The sequence below is a fragment of the Moschus berezovskii genome, chromosome 19, assembly GCF_049115385.1.
Source record: "Moschus berezovskii isolate FMDL1 chromosome 19, NW_MosBer_1.0, whole genome shotgun sequence".
NCBI classification, from domain to species: Eukaryota; Metazoa; Chordata; class Mammalia; order Artiodactyla; family Moschidae; genus Moschus; species Moschus berezovskii.
Window position 1 is genome coordinate 71,323,063 of NC_142478.1, and position 18,021 is coordinate 71,341,083.

Consider the following 18,021-nt stretch of genomic DNA (forward strand, 5'->3'; position numbering starts at 1 on the left):
GAAATTAATTAAACCAATCCAACCTTAGAAAATCTGCCTTGATAGAACTTTTCATAATTAAAAAAATGCAGCTAAGATTGAGATGAATCTTGAATGCTAACCTACTTACTTTATTTACCTAAACCATACTCTGCAAAGGACACAGTGTCATTTTTCCTTTTATACAGGAGGAGAAAGTTCCAGTAACCAGAAGATAATATTACCTTTATTACTCCATACTGAAAGTGCAATTTCAGAATTGTTACTCAAAGGAAGGCGTCTTCCTTTCCCTACAAGCTCTCTATTTACAAAGGTTCCATTCCCACTGTGATCTTCTATGTATGCGATGTAAGAGTGTTTAGGACCCATTTCCTAAAATAGAGAACATTTTATTTCAAAGTTTTAATGGTGGGGCATTAGAGTCAGGAGACAGCTGAGCGTGATGTCTAGATGACCAGTTTTCCCAAATGTATGGGTATTTGACACCTACTCTGAAGATCCGAAAGTGCTTCTTGCTGTATGTCCGGTATTTATCGGTGCTTTTAAGCAGGGGCTCATCAAAACAGTATTCACAGTTTTTATCCCTCCCAAACCAGTAGCTGTCATTAAAACAATCTGCAACACAAAAGCACACATCAGAAGGCTGTTGAATTTCATGTGTCAAACACCTTTTAAAACTTCTTATAAACACTGAAACATACATTACCATGAGCAAAATAAGATAGCTAGTGGGAAACTGCTGCATAGCACAGGGAGCTCAACAGGTGCTCTGGGACAATCTAGAGGGCTGAGATGGGGTGATGGGTATGAGGGAAGTTCAAGAAGGAGGGAACATAGGTTTACTTATGGCTGATTCATGTTGTTGTATGGTAGAAAGCAATACAATATTGTAAAGCAATTATCCTCCAATTAAAAAAAGACCGCTCATAAAATCATGACACAACACGAACGAACTTTGAAAACATTATGCTAAGTGAAAGAAGCCAGACACAGAAGGACAATTATGATTTCAGTTATATGAAATATCTAGAATAGGTAACCTCAAAAGACACAGAAAATAGGTTACAAATTAACAGAAGAATTCAATGGGGAATAGACGATCTCTTCAATGAACGGTGCTGGGAAAACTGAATAACCACATGTGGAAGAATGAAACTGGACCCCCATCTTACACCACTCACAAAAAATTAACTTGAAATAGGTTAAGGACTTAAATAGAAATGAAACTGTAAAGCTGCAAGAAAACAAATGGTCATTCTGTGATGTGATGAAGGTGTTAGCTAGGGCCATGGTGAGGATCATTTTGCAATATATATTGTGTATCAAATTGTACATGTTAAATTCATACAATGTTAAATATGTTAGTTACATATGTTTCAGTAAAGCTAGGAATGGGAAAGGAGAAATTACCAAAGGAAAAAATTTTGGAACTAGATAATGGTGATGGTTGCACAACACTGTGAACGTACTGATGCCAATGAACTGTATTTGCTATTGTTGTTTAATCACTAAGTCATGTCCAACTCTCAGGCTCCTATGGCCATGGGATTTCCCAGGCAAGCATACTGGAGTGGGTTGCCATTTCCTTCTCCAGGGGATATTTCCAACCCAGAGATTAAACCCCTGTCTCCTGCAGTAGCAGGCATCAGATTCTTTACCACTGAGACACCAAGGAAGCCCAATGAACTGCATACTTAATGGTTAAAATGGCAAATTTTTATGTTATATATATTTTATCACAATGAAAAGAAATAAACATTAAAAAAAAAATACTAAAGGAGCTTCCCTAGTGGTCTAGAGGTTGAGAATCTGCTTGCCATGCAGGGGTCAAGGGTTCAACCCCTGGTCTGGGAGCTTCCCAAATGCCATAGATCAACTAAGCACCGGGTGTCACAGCTACTGAACCAGTGTTCTAGAGCCCATGAGCCAGTTACTGAGCCCCTGCGCTGCAACTACTGAAGCCTGTGTGCCTACAGCCTGTTCTGCAACAAGGGAAGCCACTGCAATGAGAAGTCCACGCACCCCAACCAAGAATAGCCCCCTCTAGTCATAACCAGAGAAAGCCTGCATGAGGCAATGAAGACCCAGCACAACCAAAAATTAAATGAATAAAAAAGAAATACTAAGGTATATGGCGTTTAAAGTGCAAGATTTGTATCCTGAAAACTACAAAACATTGTTGAAAGAAACTGAAGACCTAAATAAATGAAGGATATCTCACGTTCATAGACTGGAAGACTTAATACGGTTTACAATGGGAACAGTATCCAAACTGATCTACAGATATAACCCCAGAGGCCTTCTTTGCAGGAAGTGACAAACTTATCCTAAAATTCCTATGAAAAAGTAAAGAACCGCAGTAGTCAATCTTGCAAGAGAACAAATCAAAACTCACTCTGGATTTCAAAACTTACTACAAAGCTACAGTAATTGAGCCTTTGTGGTGCTGGCATTAAGGATGGACACATAGATCAATGGAATGGAAGTCCAGAATTAAACCCTGACATTTATGCTCAAACTGATAAAGGACAGAGTAAAGGGATAAAATAGGTGATTAAATAGTCACGCTAGAGGATTGTAAGTAGAAAAAATATGGGAGACCCCTATAAGTTAATGATTACTCAAGAAAGCAGGTTTGCTTAACCACAAAACCAAGCAAGCTTGCTTAGCAACAAAATCATGTAACAGAAGCACAAGACATGCCCCTAAACAATAAAACAATCGTGGTGTGAGCCCCACATCCTGGCCAGTGAGCTCAGTAAGTCCCTGGGACATGCTCTCTGCTCTCAAAAAAACAATTTGTAGACCTAGCCTGGCCATGAAGGGACACGAAAACTCCCCTGCTAAACCTGCAGGAGGAGCTGACGATGGAAGCATGACATCTACTCAAGAAAAACAAACACGGTCTTCTCCCCTCGTGCATTTTTTACCATAAAGGTTCAGACTAGTACGTTCTCAGTGCAGCATCTCTCACCCACCCCGCTGGTAAACCTCGGAAGTGCCCTTTCTAATAAGTCACTTTATCTATCACTTAGCCTCTCACTGAATTCTTTCTGTGCTGAGACATAAAGGACTGTGGTATCAGGAGCTCTTTGCAGCCTCCCTCCCCCTCAAACGGCCACCAAATGGCTTCAAAATGATCTTTGATGAAGGTATCAAAACCATACAAAAAGTCTCTTCAAGAAACAGTTCTTGGACAACTGGACATTGCCATGACAAAGGATGGATTTGGACAATACCTCACACCAAGTACAAAAATCAACTCAGGGATCAGTGTAAGAGCTAAAATTGTAAATTATTTAGAAGATAGGGTTTGAATCAATAATAACAATAAAGTAGCTTCTCTTTACTCAGCAATTACTTTATTGTTATTCAGTTTTTAAGTCATGTCCAATTCTGTGCGACCCTATGGACTGTAGCACACCAGGCTCCTCTGTCCTCCAGTATCTCCTGGAGTTTGCTCAAATTCATGTCCACTGAGTTGGTGATGCTACCTAACCATCTTATCCTCTGTCACCCCCTTCTCCTATTGCCTTCAATCTTTCCCAGCATCAGGGTCTTTTCCAATGAGCTGGCTCTGGGCATCATATGGTCAAAGTATTGGAGCTTCACCTTCATCAGTGCTTCCAATGAGTATCCAGAATTGATTTCCTTTAGGATTGACGGTTTGCTCTCCTTGTAGTCCAAGGGACTCTCAAGTCTTATATATCAAGTTCTCCCTTTTAAAGGAGATACATCCAGACAGAGATATAAAGAACAGTCTTTTGGACTCTATGGGAGAAGGCGAGGGTGGGATAATCTGAGAGAATAGCACTGAAACATGTATATTGTCATATGTGAAACAGATCACCAGTCCAGGTTCAATGCATGAAACAGGGTACTCAGGGCTGGTGCACTGGGATGACGCTGAGGGATGGGATGGGGAGGGAGGTGGGAGGGGGTTTCAGGATGGGGAACACATGTACACCCATGGCTGATTCGTGTCAATGTATGGCAAAACCCACTACAATATTGTAAAGGAATTAGTCTCCAATTAAAATAAATAAATTTTTTAAAATTTTTTAAAAATTAAAAAAAATAAAGGAGATACATCCCACTTCACTCTTTTTTTTTTTAATTTACAATACTGTATTGGTTTTGCATACATTGACATGAATCCACCACGGGTGTACACGTGTTCCCCATGCTGAACCCCCCTCCCACCTCCCTCCGCATACCATCCCTCTGGGTTATCCCAGTGCACCAGCCCCAAGTCCACTTCACTCTTAACACTTCTGTGTCCCATTCACCATACATCAGCCCTAAGCCTATCTTAAAAATATGGCTTAAATGGGTAAAAAATAGCTTCAAATGTTTACTTCTAAATGTAAAGTTATACATATGAATATTGTTATATTATTTCTCCATTTTTTACTGTTTTTTCAAGTCACCAAGTTGCACATGATATAAAAAGAAAGGCAAGTGACAAGGTACAAAATGATACATTAGTCATTCATTTCCTTATATTATTATTCTCTATTCCATTAACATCAAGTTCATTTTTTTTTAAATGAAGTGTATTGTGCGTATTTCAGTCGTTCAGTTGTGTCTGACTTTGCAACCCATTGGACTGTAGCCCTCCAGGCTCCTCTGTCCATGGGATTTTTCAGGCAAGAATACTGGAGTGGGTCACCTTTTCTTTTTCCAGGGGATCTTTCCACCCCAGGGATAGAACCCACGTTTCCTGTGTCTTCCCATTGGCAGGCTGATTCTTTACCAGCTGAGCCATCTTTTTAATGAAGAGATCATAATTCAAGACAGAGGAAAAATACTACATAAAACATACTGAGAGCAAAGTCTCACTGTTGGAATCAGTTGTAGAGTAGATGAGTACATTTAAACAGCAAGATTGGCTATTTTGATATAAAAACAAATAACAGGGAGTCAACAAATAACCTTCCCCATCCTGAGGCTGTAACACGGATGCTCTGAAACTGTTGCACCAGAGCAGGAGTGAAGTGATGACATTTCTGTGATGAGACAACAAATGTTTGCAAGTTTGCATGAATCAGCATTTTTCTATGGAAAAGATCCACAACCCTCCTCAGATGGACAACACATGGCAGAGGCCAAATCAACATCTAGTCAAAGAATAAATGAAGGGGATCCACAGCAAGTAAGAGACAGTGCACTACCCAAAACCGCTTTCTCGGTTCTGTCTTTCACCACCTCCAAACTCCAGAATCATTCCAGGAGTGTCTTGGGTTATCTGTTGCAACAACTTTCTGTAACTATTTTTCTGAGCAAAATATTGCACTGCATAACAAAAGATCTTACCAAGATTGGAGAATCCATCCTGAAGGGCCCATAATCGAGCCCAAGGGGCAGGGACAGGCTCCTCGGGTTCTTGGTCCTCCGGAATAGAATAGAGTTCCTGCGTGGACACTGTGTCTAAGGAGCTCAGCGTGCCGGAGCTGGAGTGAGAGGACTGGCTGGACGTGCCCTGTGACTGTGAAGAGGAGCTGTGTGGCTGCGAGGAGGGACCTTGGGACTGAGAGAAGCCGCCCTGGGACTGCGGGGAGGCGCTGCCGCGGGGCTGCTGACACTCCACATTCGTCTCCCGAGACATCACCACCTCAAAAATAAGTGTCCCACAACCAGGTGAGTTTCAAGAACAAGACTTACAGGTCAATGATGAAGGATGGGCATATTACAACAGCCAAAACAACACAAAAAAGAAGATCCAGGACAAGCATGCTCTGCAAAAATGAAAATTCCAACAGTCTACAGCTATCACTCTTCTGAGCTGAGTTTTTCTTCAGATCATTTTCACCTGATAAGTTTTTTGTGTGACAGCCACAAACCACAGGGGAAAGAAACAAAGAAATAATTTGAAGGTTATAAATAAGTGAAAAAACAAAGATACTGAATTGGGGAGGGGGAAAGACTCATAACAGCTTACACTCATCCAATTGTTAAAAATTAGAAATGGTGGTCCCTGGTGGTCCAGTGGCTAAGACTCTGCTCCCAAAGCAGGGGGCTCGGGTTCAATCCCCGGTCAGGGAACTAGATCCCTCACGCCGCAACTAAAAAGATTCCACAGGCTGCCACTAAGACCAAGTGCAGCCAAATAAATAAATATTTTTTAAGAAAAAAGAAATGGAACCTAAAATGTATTCATTAATACAATCCACACTACACTTAAACTTCATACGTATTTTCAGAAAGCAAAGGTCGGGTGGTTTGGCATAGATGATGGGCAAAGAAAAATTCTACAGAAATTGGCTGCATCACCCCAAGGGTGACATTTACATAAAATGTCACTGATGCCCCTTACGCAAACCAGCTCCTGGAGGGTAGGACCCAAGTTCATTCTAGATTCCTAGACTCCAAACTAAGAGCTGGGCCACTTAATGAAGCAAAACACTAAGACAGCTCTGAACAACCCCACCTAGCCCTTTGTGATGCTAATTAACTATGCGGCTCATCTTTTCAGCATCTCAAATAACCTCCAAGCACAACAGAAAGAACTATTCAGACACACAGAAGATCATAACAGAGGTTCCCACCCTTGTTTTACAATTAATTTGATCCCAATAACAGAACCTACAGTAAAGTCAAAGGAACTTTCAAAACCTAACTTTAAATCCCTAATCTGATTTTAAGTGCTTTCTCTCCAGAATTCCACACTCAGGCTACCCCTCAAGGAAAATATAGTAAACATGACTGACACAGATTATTGCATTTACACAGGCCTTCCAGATGGAAACGTCCTTCCAGATGCAAAAGTTCGATGAGGTTTCCTGAAAGTGCACCAGGGAGGTGCTGCCAGAGCTTTGACTTCAGGACCTGATGCTCTGATACCACCTCAGCCAAGGTGTGACCTCCTGCGGCTTTGGAGCAAAACTTCTCCGTCCTGAAAAGTGGCAAAAGACAGTGTGTCAAGAGGTAGCTGCTATCATCGCACCTGATAAGAAGGGTCCACCACACCAGGACTACACGGGCCTCCTCCACGTATGGTGTAGAGGTTATAAGCAAACAGATTTGGAGTCAGCTAAGTCAGCTCTTCCCATGACCTTTAGGTAGATCACAGCGTCTCTGAACCCAAACAGTAGACGGAGCTAGAAAATCAAATGAGATGCAGCATCAACGTTCTTTCAACCCACCCCCTCAGTAAAGCTTGATAATCGGACTTTCAGGCCCAAAGAATCTGAAAGCAGGGAAAGGCCTTACAAGTGCAACACAAGTTATTTTTCCTCAAATAGAGAAACTGAGTCCCAAGGAAGACTAGTGGCCCCCTCCCCTCCCTTTGCCACCCAATCCCCAACACTTCCTTACGGACACTCTCGAAGCATCTTCCTACACAAGTCAGTGTGCTTCCAGTTCCAGCAGAGCCTATTGAGAATGGGTTCTCAATAAGCATTTTTCAGATGGAACCTAACTATGATAATAATTACTAACACCTTTAAAACTTTCTGCAGAGCAGCTTCGCTCTGATTCTGAAGAGCACAACTTTTTGTTCTTTCTTATCCTGGACTTTTGGGCCAGTTTCTGCTTGTAAGTAACAAGGGAAGTGAAATTCACCCCTAAGTTTGTCTGCAAAGGAGGAAGAGAGTCGCCCACGCATTCCTCTCCCCCCGCCTTCCCGAGCTCATACACAGGACAAGATGGAGGTTTGGGAGATTCCGCTCGCAATAAGACCCTGAGGACAGGATTCGAACCCCTAAATACCCAAAAGAAGGTTCCCACTACGACTCACCGCGTGAGCCCCTCTAGAAGAGTACAACCCAGGGCAGCCGCAGCCAGCGGAGTGGCGCTAAACCCGCAGATACAAACTCCACCCTCCACCAATCAAAACACCCCTCCGCTCCCGCCGGACCAATGAGAAGAAGCGGATGTGTCCGCCCCCGCAGTCTCAATACTTTCTGGGAGTTGTAGTTTAAGCTGCAGAGCGGGACTCAGAATCCAGGTTGCCCCGGGTGGTCCCGCCCACCGCCCAGTTCCCCAGCCAATCACTAGCACGAGTCTGGTCAGCCTCAGGTGACCTCGGCGAGGCAGGCCGCCGGCCCGATGTGGGGCGGAAGGACTGGGGCCTTCCTCCGGCCGTCGGGGTGGTGGCCGACAGGGGTGCTCGGGAGAAGACTGCTAAACTGCAATGCAGCGTCGCTGGCAGGAAGCAGCTCCCCACGATGTTGGAACTGCGGCGGCCCAGGGGGCCCACCGCGGGGGGACCGGTTCTTCTGCCCTCAGTGCCGCGCGCTGCAACCACCTGACCCGACTCGAGATTACTTCAGCCTCATGGGCTGGTATGGAGGCCGTTTCCTGAAACGCGTCTGGACGTGCGAGAGGGGAGGGCGGGTCGGGCTAGGGGAGGAGGAAGGCTGGACCAGTCACACAGGTTGGCGGAGCGCTGGAGGACCGGGCTGGGGGTGGAGCCTGGTCGAGAACGGTGCTTGGGATGTGCCTGGGGAGGAAATTAAGGGGCTGGCCTGAGCGAAGACGCTTTGGGGATGAAGACTAGAGTGAGTCTTGGAGTGGAGAGGCGGGGAGTGGTTAGGGGAAACTGAAGTTTGAAGGCAGCCATGGAGGGGCGGGTTCTGAGAGAAGGCCAAGTTGAGAGGCGGAGCTTTGAGGGGAGGGTACTTGTGCGGCCCTGCTGCTGCCAAGTCGCTTCAGTCGTGTCCGACTCTGTGCGACCCCATAGACGGAAGCCCATCAGGCTCCCCCTTCCCGGGATTCTCCAGGCAAGAACACTGGAGTGGGTTGCCATTTCCTGCGCGGCCCTAGGGCTTCCCTTATCAGGGAAAGAAATCAGCTCAGTTGGTAAAGAATCTGCCTGCAATGCAGGAGACCCCGGTTCGATTCCTAGGTCGGGAAGATCTGCTGGAGAAGGGATAAGCTACCCACTCCGGTAGACTTGGGTTTCCCTGGTGGCTCAACTGGTGAAGAATCCGCCTGCAATGCAGGAGACCTGGGTTGGGAAGATCCATTAATTGCGGGCTTCTCTTGTGGCTCAGCTGTTAAAGAATCTTCCTGCAATGCGGGAGACCTCGGTTGGATCCCTGGGCTAGGAAGGTCCCCTGGGGAAGGGAAAAGCTACCCACTCCAGTATTCTGGCCTAGAGAATGCCATAGACTGTATAGTCCATGGGGTCGCAATAGTTGGACACGACTGAGCGACTTTCACTTTCACTTTGGAGCATAGAAGCTTGACGTTCAGAATGTTTAAAGTTGGCTTGAGATTTTTAAAAAAGAAGTACAGAAGTGGTATCCAAAATACGAGAGTAAGAGCATAGAAAAACTTAAGGGTGTGGGCAGAATCTAAGGGAAAAGTGAGAACTGGAGGGTCTGAGAAATAAGTGCTTTTCTGTTTACCGCGGAAGGTCGAGGAGTTTGGAGAGGTGACAGATTTGGACGAAGCTAAAGAGATAGGGCAGGCTCTGGGAATAAAAAGCGAAGGGGATTCGTTTAAGGTAAAGTGAGAGGCAGAAATGAAGGGACCTGGGCCTGAGAACAATAGAGTGTGATTCTGGAATGCCCCTTAACTCTGGGCTCTGGCCCCACCAGTCACTGAGCACTTAGGGAGGGCTGCAGTAACACTACCCTGTAAGTTGTTCAAGCATGCTAACCTTGTTCTAACTTCAAGGTCTCAGCGTGTTCCCCGTGCCTGAAAGCATCTTTCCTCTGATCTCTGATCACTCCTCATCATCATTTAGGTCTCAGCTCAAATGTCATCTCTTTGTCCTCTACATCTACCATGCTCTGACCCTATTCTGTTTTCCTTTACAGTACCTACCACTTTCTGGAATAGCTCTTGTCTACATGTTTATTGTGTCCCCCCTGAGAAGAGGAACCAGGCCCATAGTATACAGATCTATAAATATCTGATGCATGAGTTTCATCTCCTGATTTCCTTCCAGCAACCGCTCCTTCAGAGTTGACACTGTGAAGCTCCAACATAGATACCAGCAACTACAGCGCCTTGTCCACCCAGATTTCTTCAGCCAGAGGTCTCAGGTAAGCCTACTGGCCACCCCTAATCATTCCCTGGGTGGAGAAGCTCCCCTCTAGGAGGTCATGGCAACCCACTCCAGTATTCTTCCCTGGAAAATCCCAGGGACAGAGGAGCCTGGTGGGCAACAGTCCATAGGGTTGTAAAGAGTCGGACATGACTGAGGTGACTTAGCACAACAGACATGGAGCACAATCATACCCAAACACATATGCAACCTGGGTGCAGTGGCCTGTGGTTATGAGATTACCAGGGACAAACCTGGACAACCAGCTTTGCCCTGGGGCAGCCTGATTACAACCAACCAGGCCCTGGATCAATCCTACACTCAGAACTTTTACCTTACTTCCTAGCAGAATTAAAACCCATTGTCTGAAAATTAAAACAGCTTATCTCACACCAGTTCTCCTTCCTTATGTGCCTGCCCATCAGTGTTTTATGAAACAGTTTGTGAATGTAAGATGGCTGATTTGCGTGGTAATATGACTATCTTCATTTCCACTTACAGAATGAAAAGGACTTCTCAGAGAAGCATTCGACCCTTGTCAATGAGGCCTATAAGACCCTTCTGGCCCCCCTGAGCAGGGGACTATACCTTGTAAGGTGATTTTCCAACCCTTCTATCATGACTGCCTGATCCCATTGCTCTGGGGGACAGCTGTTCCCCTGTATTCAATAGAAGAGTGTTTAAGATCTTAGCTAGTCTAGGGACCCATAATTAACCTCAAAAATACTACATGCATATAGTTTTCTGAGTATCTCTATAAACTTCACTTGCCCAATTGCCTTTTTTGGTTTTTTTTTTTTTTACCATTTGCTGTAAATTTAAAGAATTAAACGGTACTGACTTTTAGGAAAGAGTAATTTTTGTTTTGTTTTGTTTTGTTTTGTTGCTAGTAGAGAAGTGAGCACCTTAGAGCTTTAGGATTTAATAGAATCTTTACAGATACATAGTTCAACCTCCCAAGTAGAAGAATGACTCCCCTAGGGTCACATAGTTCCGAGTAGGAGAGTTCCAATACTCCTGTCTCAGTCCCAGTTTTATCACTGGGACACTTCAAGTTTTCTCTGTAAGTGACATTTTGTTCTAAAGGGTGAGAAGAATTTATAGTGAGTAGGATTTATGACTCTAGCCATAATTTCTTGAAATAAGCTTAATTTTCCCTGCTTTATGCCCCAATAGCTAAAGCTCCGTGGAATAGAGATTCCCGAAGGGACAGACTATGAGATGGATAGTCAATTCCTCACAGAAATAATGGAAATCAATGAAAAACTTGCAGAAGCTCACGGTGAAACTGCCATGAAAGAGATTGAATCTATTGTCAGAGGTAAAAGATAACCAAATATATTGCTATTTTGAATACACGTAGAGTCTAAGTCACTCAGTCATGTCCGACTCTTTGCCAACCGATGGACTGTAGCCCACCAGGCTCCTCTGTCCATGGGATTTTCCAGGCAAGAATACCAGAGTGGGTTGCCATTTCCTTCTCCAGGGGATCTTCCCGATCCAGGGATAGAACCCAGATCTCCCGCATTACAGACAGATAGTTTACCATCTGAGCCACCAGGGAAGCCCAAAGGCAGATTCGTAAACTCTGGACCACCAGGGAAATCCCTGTATATGTAGAGGTTAAGTGGAAAATGGATATAAAGAGGACACATTGGTCTTCATAGCGATTCAGGGACTTGTTTTTCCTTGATCATACTGAAACCCATTTTGTTAGACCTGCAAAATCCCAAATTCTCTGGAAAGCAGGCTTCAACTCAGAGTGTAATAGTATTTTGTAGACCACAGTGCTCTTTCCCACCCATGACATCATTTGGATGATATTATTATCTCTGCCAAGAAAAATAGGCCTCAGAATTTCATGGGAATATCCAAAGTCACTCAACAGATATAGCAGAGCAAAGAATGAAACCTTGCTCTTATGATCCCATATTGCTTTACTTTCACTGTATTCCCTAGAGTGTCAGTCAGGGTTCTCCAGAGAAACAGAATCAATAGTGTATGTGTGTGTGGAGAGAGAAACTTATTTTAAGGAATGGCTCATGTGATTGTAGGAGCTAGCAAATCCAAACTATGTCGGATAGACCAGCAGGCTGGAAACTCAGGCAGGACTTCTATGTTAGTCATGAGGAAGAATTCCCTCTTCAGGAAAGCTCAGTTTTTGCTTCCTGTCTTCAACGGATTAGATGAGGCCCACCTGTGTTACTAAAGATAGTCTCCTTAAGGTCAACTGACTGTAAATGTTAATCATGTCTACAGAAAACCTTCACAGCAGTGTCTAGACTGGTGTTTGACCAGACAGCTGGGCACTGCAGCCTAAACAAGTTGGCACATAAAATTAACCGTGCCAAGTAGAAAAGGCTCCAGGTTTCTCACTCAAATTGTATGCATGCACAAACTTTCACAAATGTTTATGGTGTGCCTACTATGTATCAGGCACCGTGCAGGACACTGAGAATCCAGCAGTGAACAGAAGGACATGACGTGGGCCTTCATGGAGTTTATATATTCCAGTTCAGTGTGTCCCACATGGAAGTCATGAGTGTCCATCCTCCTTCCCCCAAAATCAACCTGTTCCTCTGCAGATATTCCCTTTCTAAGTGGATGACGCTCTGCGGTTGCTCAAGTCCAAAACACTGAGTAGGCGTTCTTGAAAACTTACTCCCCCTCCCCCGCATAGATAGTCTATCACCAAGTCTTGAAAAACTTACCTTCTTACTGTGTCTCAAACCCATCCATCCATTTTCACTGCCACCACCCCATCCCAGGCTACCATTCTCTCCCACCTGGATGACTGGAGTAACTCCAGACCAGTCCATCTCTACCTTCAATCTGATATATTCCTACACTATCACATGTGTTATCTTTCTGAAACCCAAATCTAATCATAGCACCCTTGGCCTTGTTTAAAAACTTGGAAGTGGCTCCCTTGGCTCCCCATCAGTTTCAGGTTAAAGAGACCTGGATAACTGGGCCTCTGCTTCCTCCTGTTTGCTCCTTCCATTCCAGCCATGCAGGCTGCTTCCACTTCTTCATCTGTGCTTTCCACCTTCCTGCCCAGGTCATTCGTAGGTACTGTTGCTTTTGCCCAAAATCCCCTTCTCCTCCACCCCATCTACTAACTCTTCCTCCTTCAGATCTGGGGGCAGTCCCCACTTCCTCAGGAAATCCTCAGAGGACCTCTGTCTGTGTCTTTTAGCTGAGAGTACCCCTCTTTTGTAGGATAATAATAGTTATAACCTTATTGTTCTGTGTGAGATTATTGGCCCCACGTCAGCCTCCCCCATTAGACCAGAAGTTTTGCGGAGGCAGAAATTGTGTCTGATTTTTGCTTCTCTCACATCCTCAGCACATGTATCAGAACTTGGAGTATAATGAGGACTCAGTAAATATTAATCAAGTGAGTGAATAAATAACAAACAAGTTAAAAGCACTAAAATAGAAGTTGTGGTGGGGGAGTGTCCAGTGGGGGTACATCAGCACTAGAGCTGTGTGGTATTGGAAAAAGAGTAACTCGGCATTTGCAGTCAGAAGACCCAGCTACATGGCTTTGGCAGGCAGATCATGAAGCTCTGAGTGAGGTGGACTTGGGTTCAGTCCCAACACTGCCACTGACTTTTTGTGTGACCTTGAGCAAAGTGCCTTCACCCCCTCTGAGCCTCAGTTTCCTCATCTGTAAAATGGAGACAATATTAGTACCCATTGTTGCAAGGATTAAATAAGTTAAAAACAAACACCCTCATGCTGAGAAAGACTGACGGCAGGAGGAGAATGGAGCAACAGAGGATAAGATGGTTTAATGGCATCACTGACTCAATGGACATGAATTTGAGCAAACTCCAGGAGACAGTGAAAGACCAGGAAGCTTGGCATGCTACAGTCCATAAGGTCACAAAAAGACACAACTTAGCAACTGGACAACAAAGTATGTAAAACACTTGATAACAGAGCCTGGCTCATGGTAAGTGCTCAGTCAGTGGTGGGGGTTATTTTAGCTCTATAGTTAATGTCTGGCTTTAAGCAGGTTACTGACTTTCATTTAGAGTAATTCCTAAATTTCCTCCCTAAGGCCCAGTTAAAGTGAACGTTCAAGGGCATGAGCTAGATGGTTTTGGGGTCAGGATTTCAGCACCTCCAGACTCCTAATCCAGTGTTCTTTTTTGTCAACACCACATTGCTACCAAAAAAGTGAGTTTCTAGTCACTGAACTAGGAGTCAGATGACTTGGGGTCTGTTCCAAGCTCTTCCACTCGCCAGCCGTGTAACCACCGTACATTTTCCTGATACCTGTCGTCGCCTATAATGGGGATATAATATATTTAAAAGTGCTTTGAAAGCAGGTACCCCCTTAAATGATTAATACTCAGTATCTGGGAAATACATGTATAAAATTCCTCATTTCCTAATGAGGAGACAATGCAAGCATGAGAGAGCTGCTCCTTTACTTCATCTGGCATCTTCTCTCTTAAGGTACATTCTAAGTGCCAAGTCACTTCAGTCGTGTCCAACTCTTTGCAACCCCATGAACCATTGCCCACAAGACTCCTCTGTCCATGGGATTGTCCAGGCAAGAATACTGGAATGGGTTACCATTTCCTTCTCCAGGGGATCTTCCTGACCCAGGGATTGAACCCACGTCTCTTACATCTCCTGCATTGGCAGGAGAGTTACCACTAGCTATACCTGGGAAGAGGAGGCTGTATGATTTGCTAGTGGTTACCTGATTCTATAACACCCTGCTGATAGGTGAGCCCAGCTTGTTGATTTTTCTCCTAGCTAAAACCTGGAAGACTCAGAGTGCTTGGTGGAGATAAGATATTTCCTTGTCCTTTTTTCTTTTTTAATGCTTCTATAGCCATTTTATGAACTTTGGTGATTGCCTCTCAGACCTTGCATGGGCAGGAAAACAGTGTAACTAGGGTCAGCCAGAGCTGCACGAAACACGAGCTGCCACTGTGAACATGTAGAGACAGAGGTCATGAGGCCTCACCTATGAATCCAAGCTCCCTGCTGTCCTGTATTCACAACAAGATGACAGAGAGTTGGCTTCATATTATCAGTCTACTTAAATAGAAAAATTAAGATTTTGGTTTTCTTTTTCAGCTAAACAGAAAGAACTGACTGACAATGTGAGCAGAGCTTTTGAAAGAGGTACTCCCTTCATTTCCTGACTTTCTTAAATATGGAGAGAAATTCTAAGCACTGAGATATAACCATTCGTTCAATAAGTAGCTATTATATGCCCATCCTATGACAGGTATGTGGGGAGCGATAAAATAGAGATGAGTCTACATTTCCGCCTTCAAGGATTCACAGTCTTGCTAGAGAATCCAGGTGTGTGCCAAGCCAGTAAATGTCCACTGAAGATTAGAAGAGAGAAGATGCTCCCATTCCCCTTTGGCAAGTAGGAGAAGATAAGGTGAGGGATGTGGGCTGAAGCCAACCCAGACTGACCTGAGGGCAAGGCTGCACAGTCAACATTTGGCAAAGCCCCATCTTCTGCAGAGCCCAGAAGGAGAAGTCCATGGCCCAACTGTGCTAAATTATAAATACAGAGTCCTCACTGCTCCTGGCTCTCAGGCTGAAGAGACTAGATCTGTTTCTAGTTCTTTTTAAGCAAGAACAGCCCATTCCCTCCATCCCTGTCTTGTGCCACCCCTTAAATAAGACAATAATAGCCCTTTGGCCTAGGGATCATTCCACTGCATGAAGGAGAAAGAAACTCACACTAACCCAGATAAAAGGAGGTTATTCTAAGGAGTTAGGGCCACCTCTCAGAATCCAAAGTCCCAGAGATGAGTATATTCAGTGTGGTAAGAGCTGTTCTAGAACAGGACCTGAAAAGTAGAAGCAGTCTGGAAGCAAGACTGCGGTCCTGAACATGGTGGCCTGGCGATCCACTCCATCCTTCTCCCCCTGCACCAGGTGCTTCTACATTCCTTACCAGGCTTCAACCACCATATATGACGGGGTGAGAACTCTTGAGACACAACTTAGGAACTTCCCTGGTGACTCAGGGGCAAAGAATCTGCCTGCCAATGCAGGGGATACGGGTTCGATCCCTGGTCCAGGAAGATCCCACATGCCACAGAGCAACTAAGCCCATGCACCGCAGCTACTGAGCCTGTTCCCTAGAGACCCTGATCTGCAACAAGAGGAGCCACAGCAATGAGATGGCTGAGCAACACAGCTAGAGAGTAGCCCCCACTCACCACAACTAGAGTAAGGCCCATGCGACAACAAAGACTCCAGTTCAGTTCAGTCGTTCAGTCATGTCCGACTCTTTGCAACCCCATGAATCACAGCACACCAGGCCTCCCTGTCCATCACCAACTTCCGGAGTTCACTCAAACTCACCTCCATCGAGTTGGTGATGCCATCCAGCCATCTTATTCTGTCGTCCCCTTCTCCTCCTGCCCCCAATCCCTCCCAGCATCAGAGTCATTTCCAGAGAGTCAACTTGTCGCATGAGGTGGCCAAAGTATTGCAGTTTCAGCTTCAGTCCTTCCAATGAACACCCAGGATTGATCTCCTTTAGAATGGCCTGGTTGGATCTCCTTGCAGTCCAAGGGACTCTCAAGAGTCTTCTCCAGCACCACAGTTCAAAGGCATCAATTCTTCGGCGCTCAGCTTTCTTCACAGTCCAACTCTTACATCCATACATGACCATTGGAAAAACCATAGCCTTGACTAGACGGACCTTAGCACAGCCAAATTTTAATTAATTAAAAAAAAAAAAAAAGCACAACTTAGATATACTGGGTATCATCCTGAAAAAGAATCAGCTTCTCATTTAAAGTCTGAATCCTGTGAACAAGGATGCTTTTGCTCCCTTTGGTTGCAAGTCCTCTGTACCGAGAGCAATCCAAATGTTCCAGCTCCCTCTCTCAGATCTACTGAGTAACTCATCAGCCTTCCAGAGCCCAGCGCTCAGCTTTGATCCAGCTGCCTTGGGTAGTAGAGTGATTTTATTCTTGCTTGAAATAAATCTCACATTAATCTTTCTCTTTATTTCAGACAATTTTGAAAAAGCCAAGGAACTCTTAACAAAGATGAGATACTTCTCAAACGTTGAAGAAAAGATTAAGTTAAAGAAGATTCCCCTCTAATGGTTGCTAATTTTAAAGTTTTAAAAAATAAAGTTCTTACCGATTTCTTTTCTGGCCTCTGCTGACTGAGAACAGAGGTGCTTCAACCGCTTTGACCATCTTAACTAAACTGTGGCTCAGGCACTAGCGGGTGGCAGAGTTTGTCATGTCAGCGGAAGCACAGCCTAGCCGGGGTTTGAGTGGTCGGCTCTTCATGGGGTACTTGATATACCATGTCCCCCAGCTAGGCTGGTGGATGAAGAGATGGAAACAGGGCCAACTTGAGGCCCTCGAGAGGACAGGACTTTTTCCTGAAAAGGTCAGCAGTAGATATTTTGGATTCTGTGGGCCTCCTCCTCTGTTGCAGCGGCTCAACTCTGCCCTTGCAGCATGTGCATGCTACATGCATGCTAAGCTGCTCAGTCGTGTCCGACTCTGTGCGACCCCGTGGACTGTAGCCCACCAGGCTCCTCTGTCCATGGGATTCTCCAGGCAAGAATAGTCAAGGGGGTTGCCATGCCCTCCTCCAGGGGATCTTCCCGACCCAGGGATTGAACCCACGTCTCACATCTCCTGTATTGGCAGGCAGGTTCTTTACCACTAGCGCCACCTGGGAAGCCCTTATAGCATATTATTTCCTAAGCAGGCAGTGGGTTAGATTTGAAAGTTTACTACCCTCTGCTCTAGAACCACATCTTCCTTCCAAAGGCATGACCTTCACAAATAGTCTTGTTAGTATGTCTTTCAGAGAATTCCATTTTGGAACCATGCAAACTGCCTAAGGGTCTCTTTGGTCCACACTTAAATAAATGCATTTTATCTACATGAAATATATATAATTTTACCAAGAAATAGTCTGGTATGAAACACCAAGCACATTTTCAGCTCCAAGGTGGAGCAGAGCGTTTTTAAATCTCTTCCTGGACAGCTGCTCTCCTGTCACCCAAAGCAGCTTCT

At 44.8% G+C, this 18,021-nt stretch overlaps 2 protein-coding genes across 9 annotated transcripts in view; one reads left to right on the forward strand and one right to left on the reverse strand.

Moving 5' to 3' along the window:
* CHEK2 (checkpoint kinase 2) overlaps positions 1-7,853 on the reverse strand; it is a 34,226-nt gene extending 26,373 nt beyond the window's left edge. The window contains exons 1-5 of one of the 5 annotated variants that reach the window (XM_055404750.2): positions 7,718-7,853; positions 6,708-6,874; positions 5,296-5,593; positions 470-594; positions 204-351 (exon numbers count right to left, since the gene is read on the reverse strand). In XM_055404750.2, coding sequence (XP_055260725.2) covers positions 204-351; positions 470-594; positions 5,296-5,587 — 565 coding nt within the window. In that variant the 5' untranslated portion in view covers positions 5,588-5,593; positions 6,708-6,874; positions 7,718-7,853. Of the gene's footprint in view, positions 1-203; positions 352-469; positions 595-5,295; positions 6,875-6,925; positions 7,219-7,296; positions 7,354-7,717 lie in introns of those variants that run through there. The other 4 variants (XM_055404749.2, XM_055404747.2, XM_088828301.1 and 1 more) reach the window with 4 other exon arrangements.
* Positions 7,854-7,981: 128 nt separating this feature from the next.
* On the forward strand, positions 7,982-17,133 carry HSCB (HscB mitochondrial iron-sulfur cluster cochaperone). Of its 4 annotated transcripts, XM_055404753.2 has the most exons (7): positions 7,982-8,264; positions 9,878-9,974; positions 10,478-10,567; positions 11,153-11,297; positions 15,080-15,127; positions 15,209-15,395; positions 16,994-17,133. In XM_055404753.2, exons 1-6 carry the CDS (start codon positions 8,029-8,031, stop codon positions 15,382-15,384), a joined length of 792 nt encoding a protein of 263 aa, XP_055260728.2. In that variant the 5' UTR covers positions 7,982-8,028; the 3' UTR covers positions 15,385-15,395; positions 16,994-17,133. The 4 variants fall into 4 exon arrangements, with proteins under 4 accessions (XP_055260728.2, XP_088684428.1, XP_055260729.2 ...); XM_055404754.2 differs by lacking the exon at positions 15,209-15,395 and having other exon boundaries at positions 7,985-8,264; XM_055404755.2 differs by lacking the exon at positions 16,994-17,133 and having other exon boundaries at positions 7,985-8,264; positions 15,234-15,386.
* The last annotated feature ends 888 nt before the right edge of the window (positions 17,134-18,021 follow it).

Bases quoted from the DNA above. Each gene is read 5' to 3' on its own strand.
- HSCB (XM_055404753.2), top strand. From the start codon at position 8,029: ATGTGGGGCGGAAGGACTGGGGCCTTCCTCCGGCCGTCGGGGTGGTGG. The intron at 8,265-9,877 runs GTATGGAGGCCG...ATTTCCTTCCAG, and splicing joins TACTTCAGCCTCATGGGCTG to CAACCGCTCCTTCAGAGTTG. The intron at 11,298-15,079 runs GTAAAAGATAAC...TTTCTTTTTCAG, and splicing joins GATTGAATCTATTGTCAGAG to CTAAACAGAAAGAACTGACT.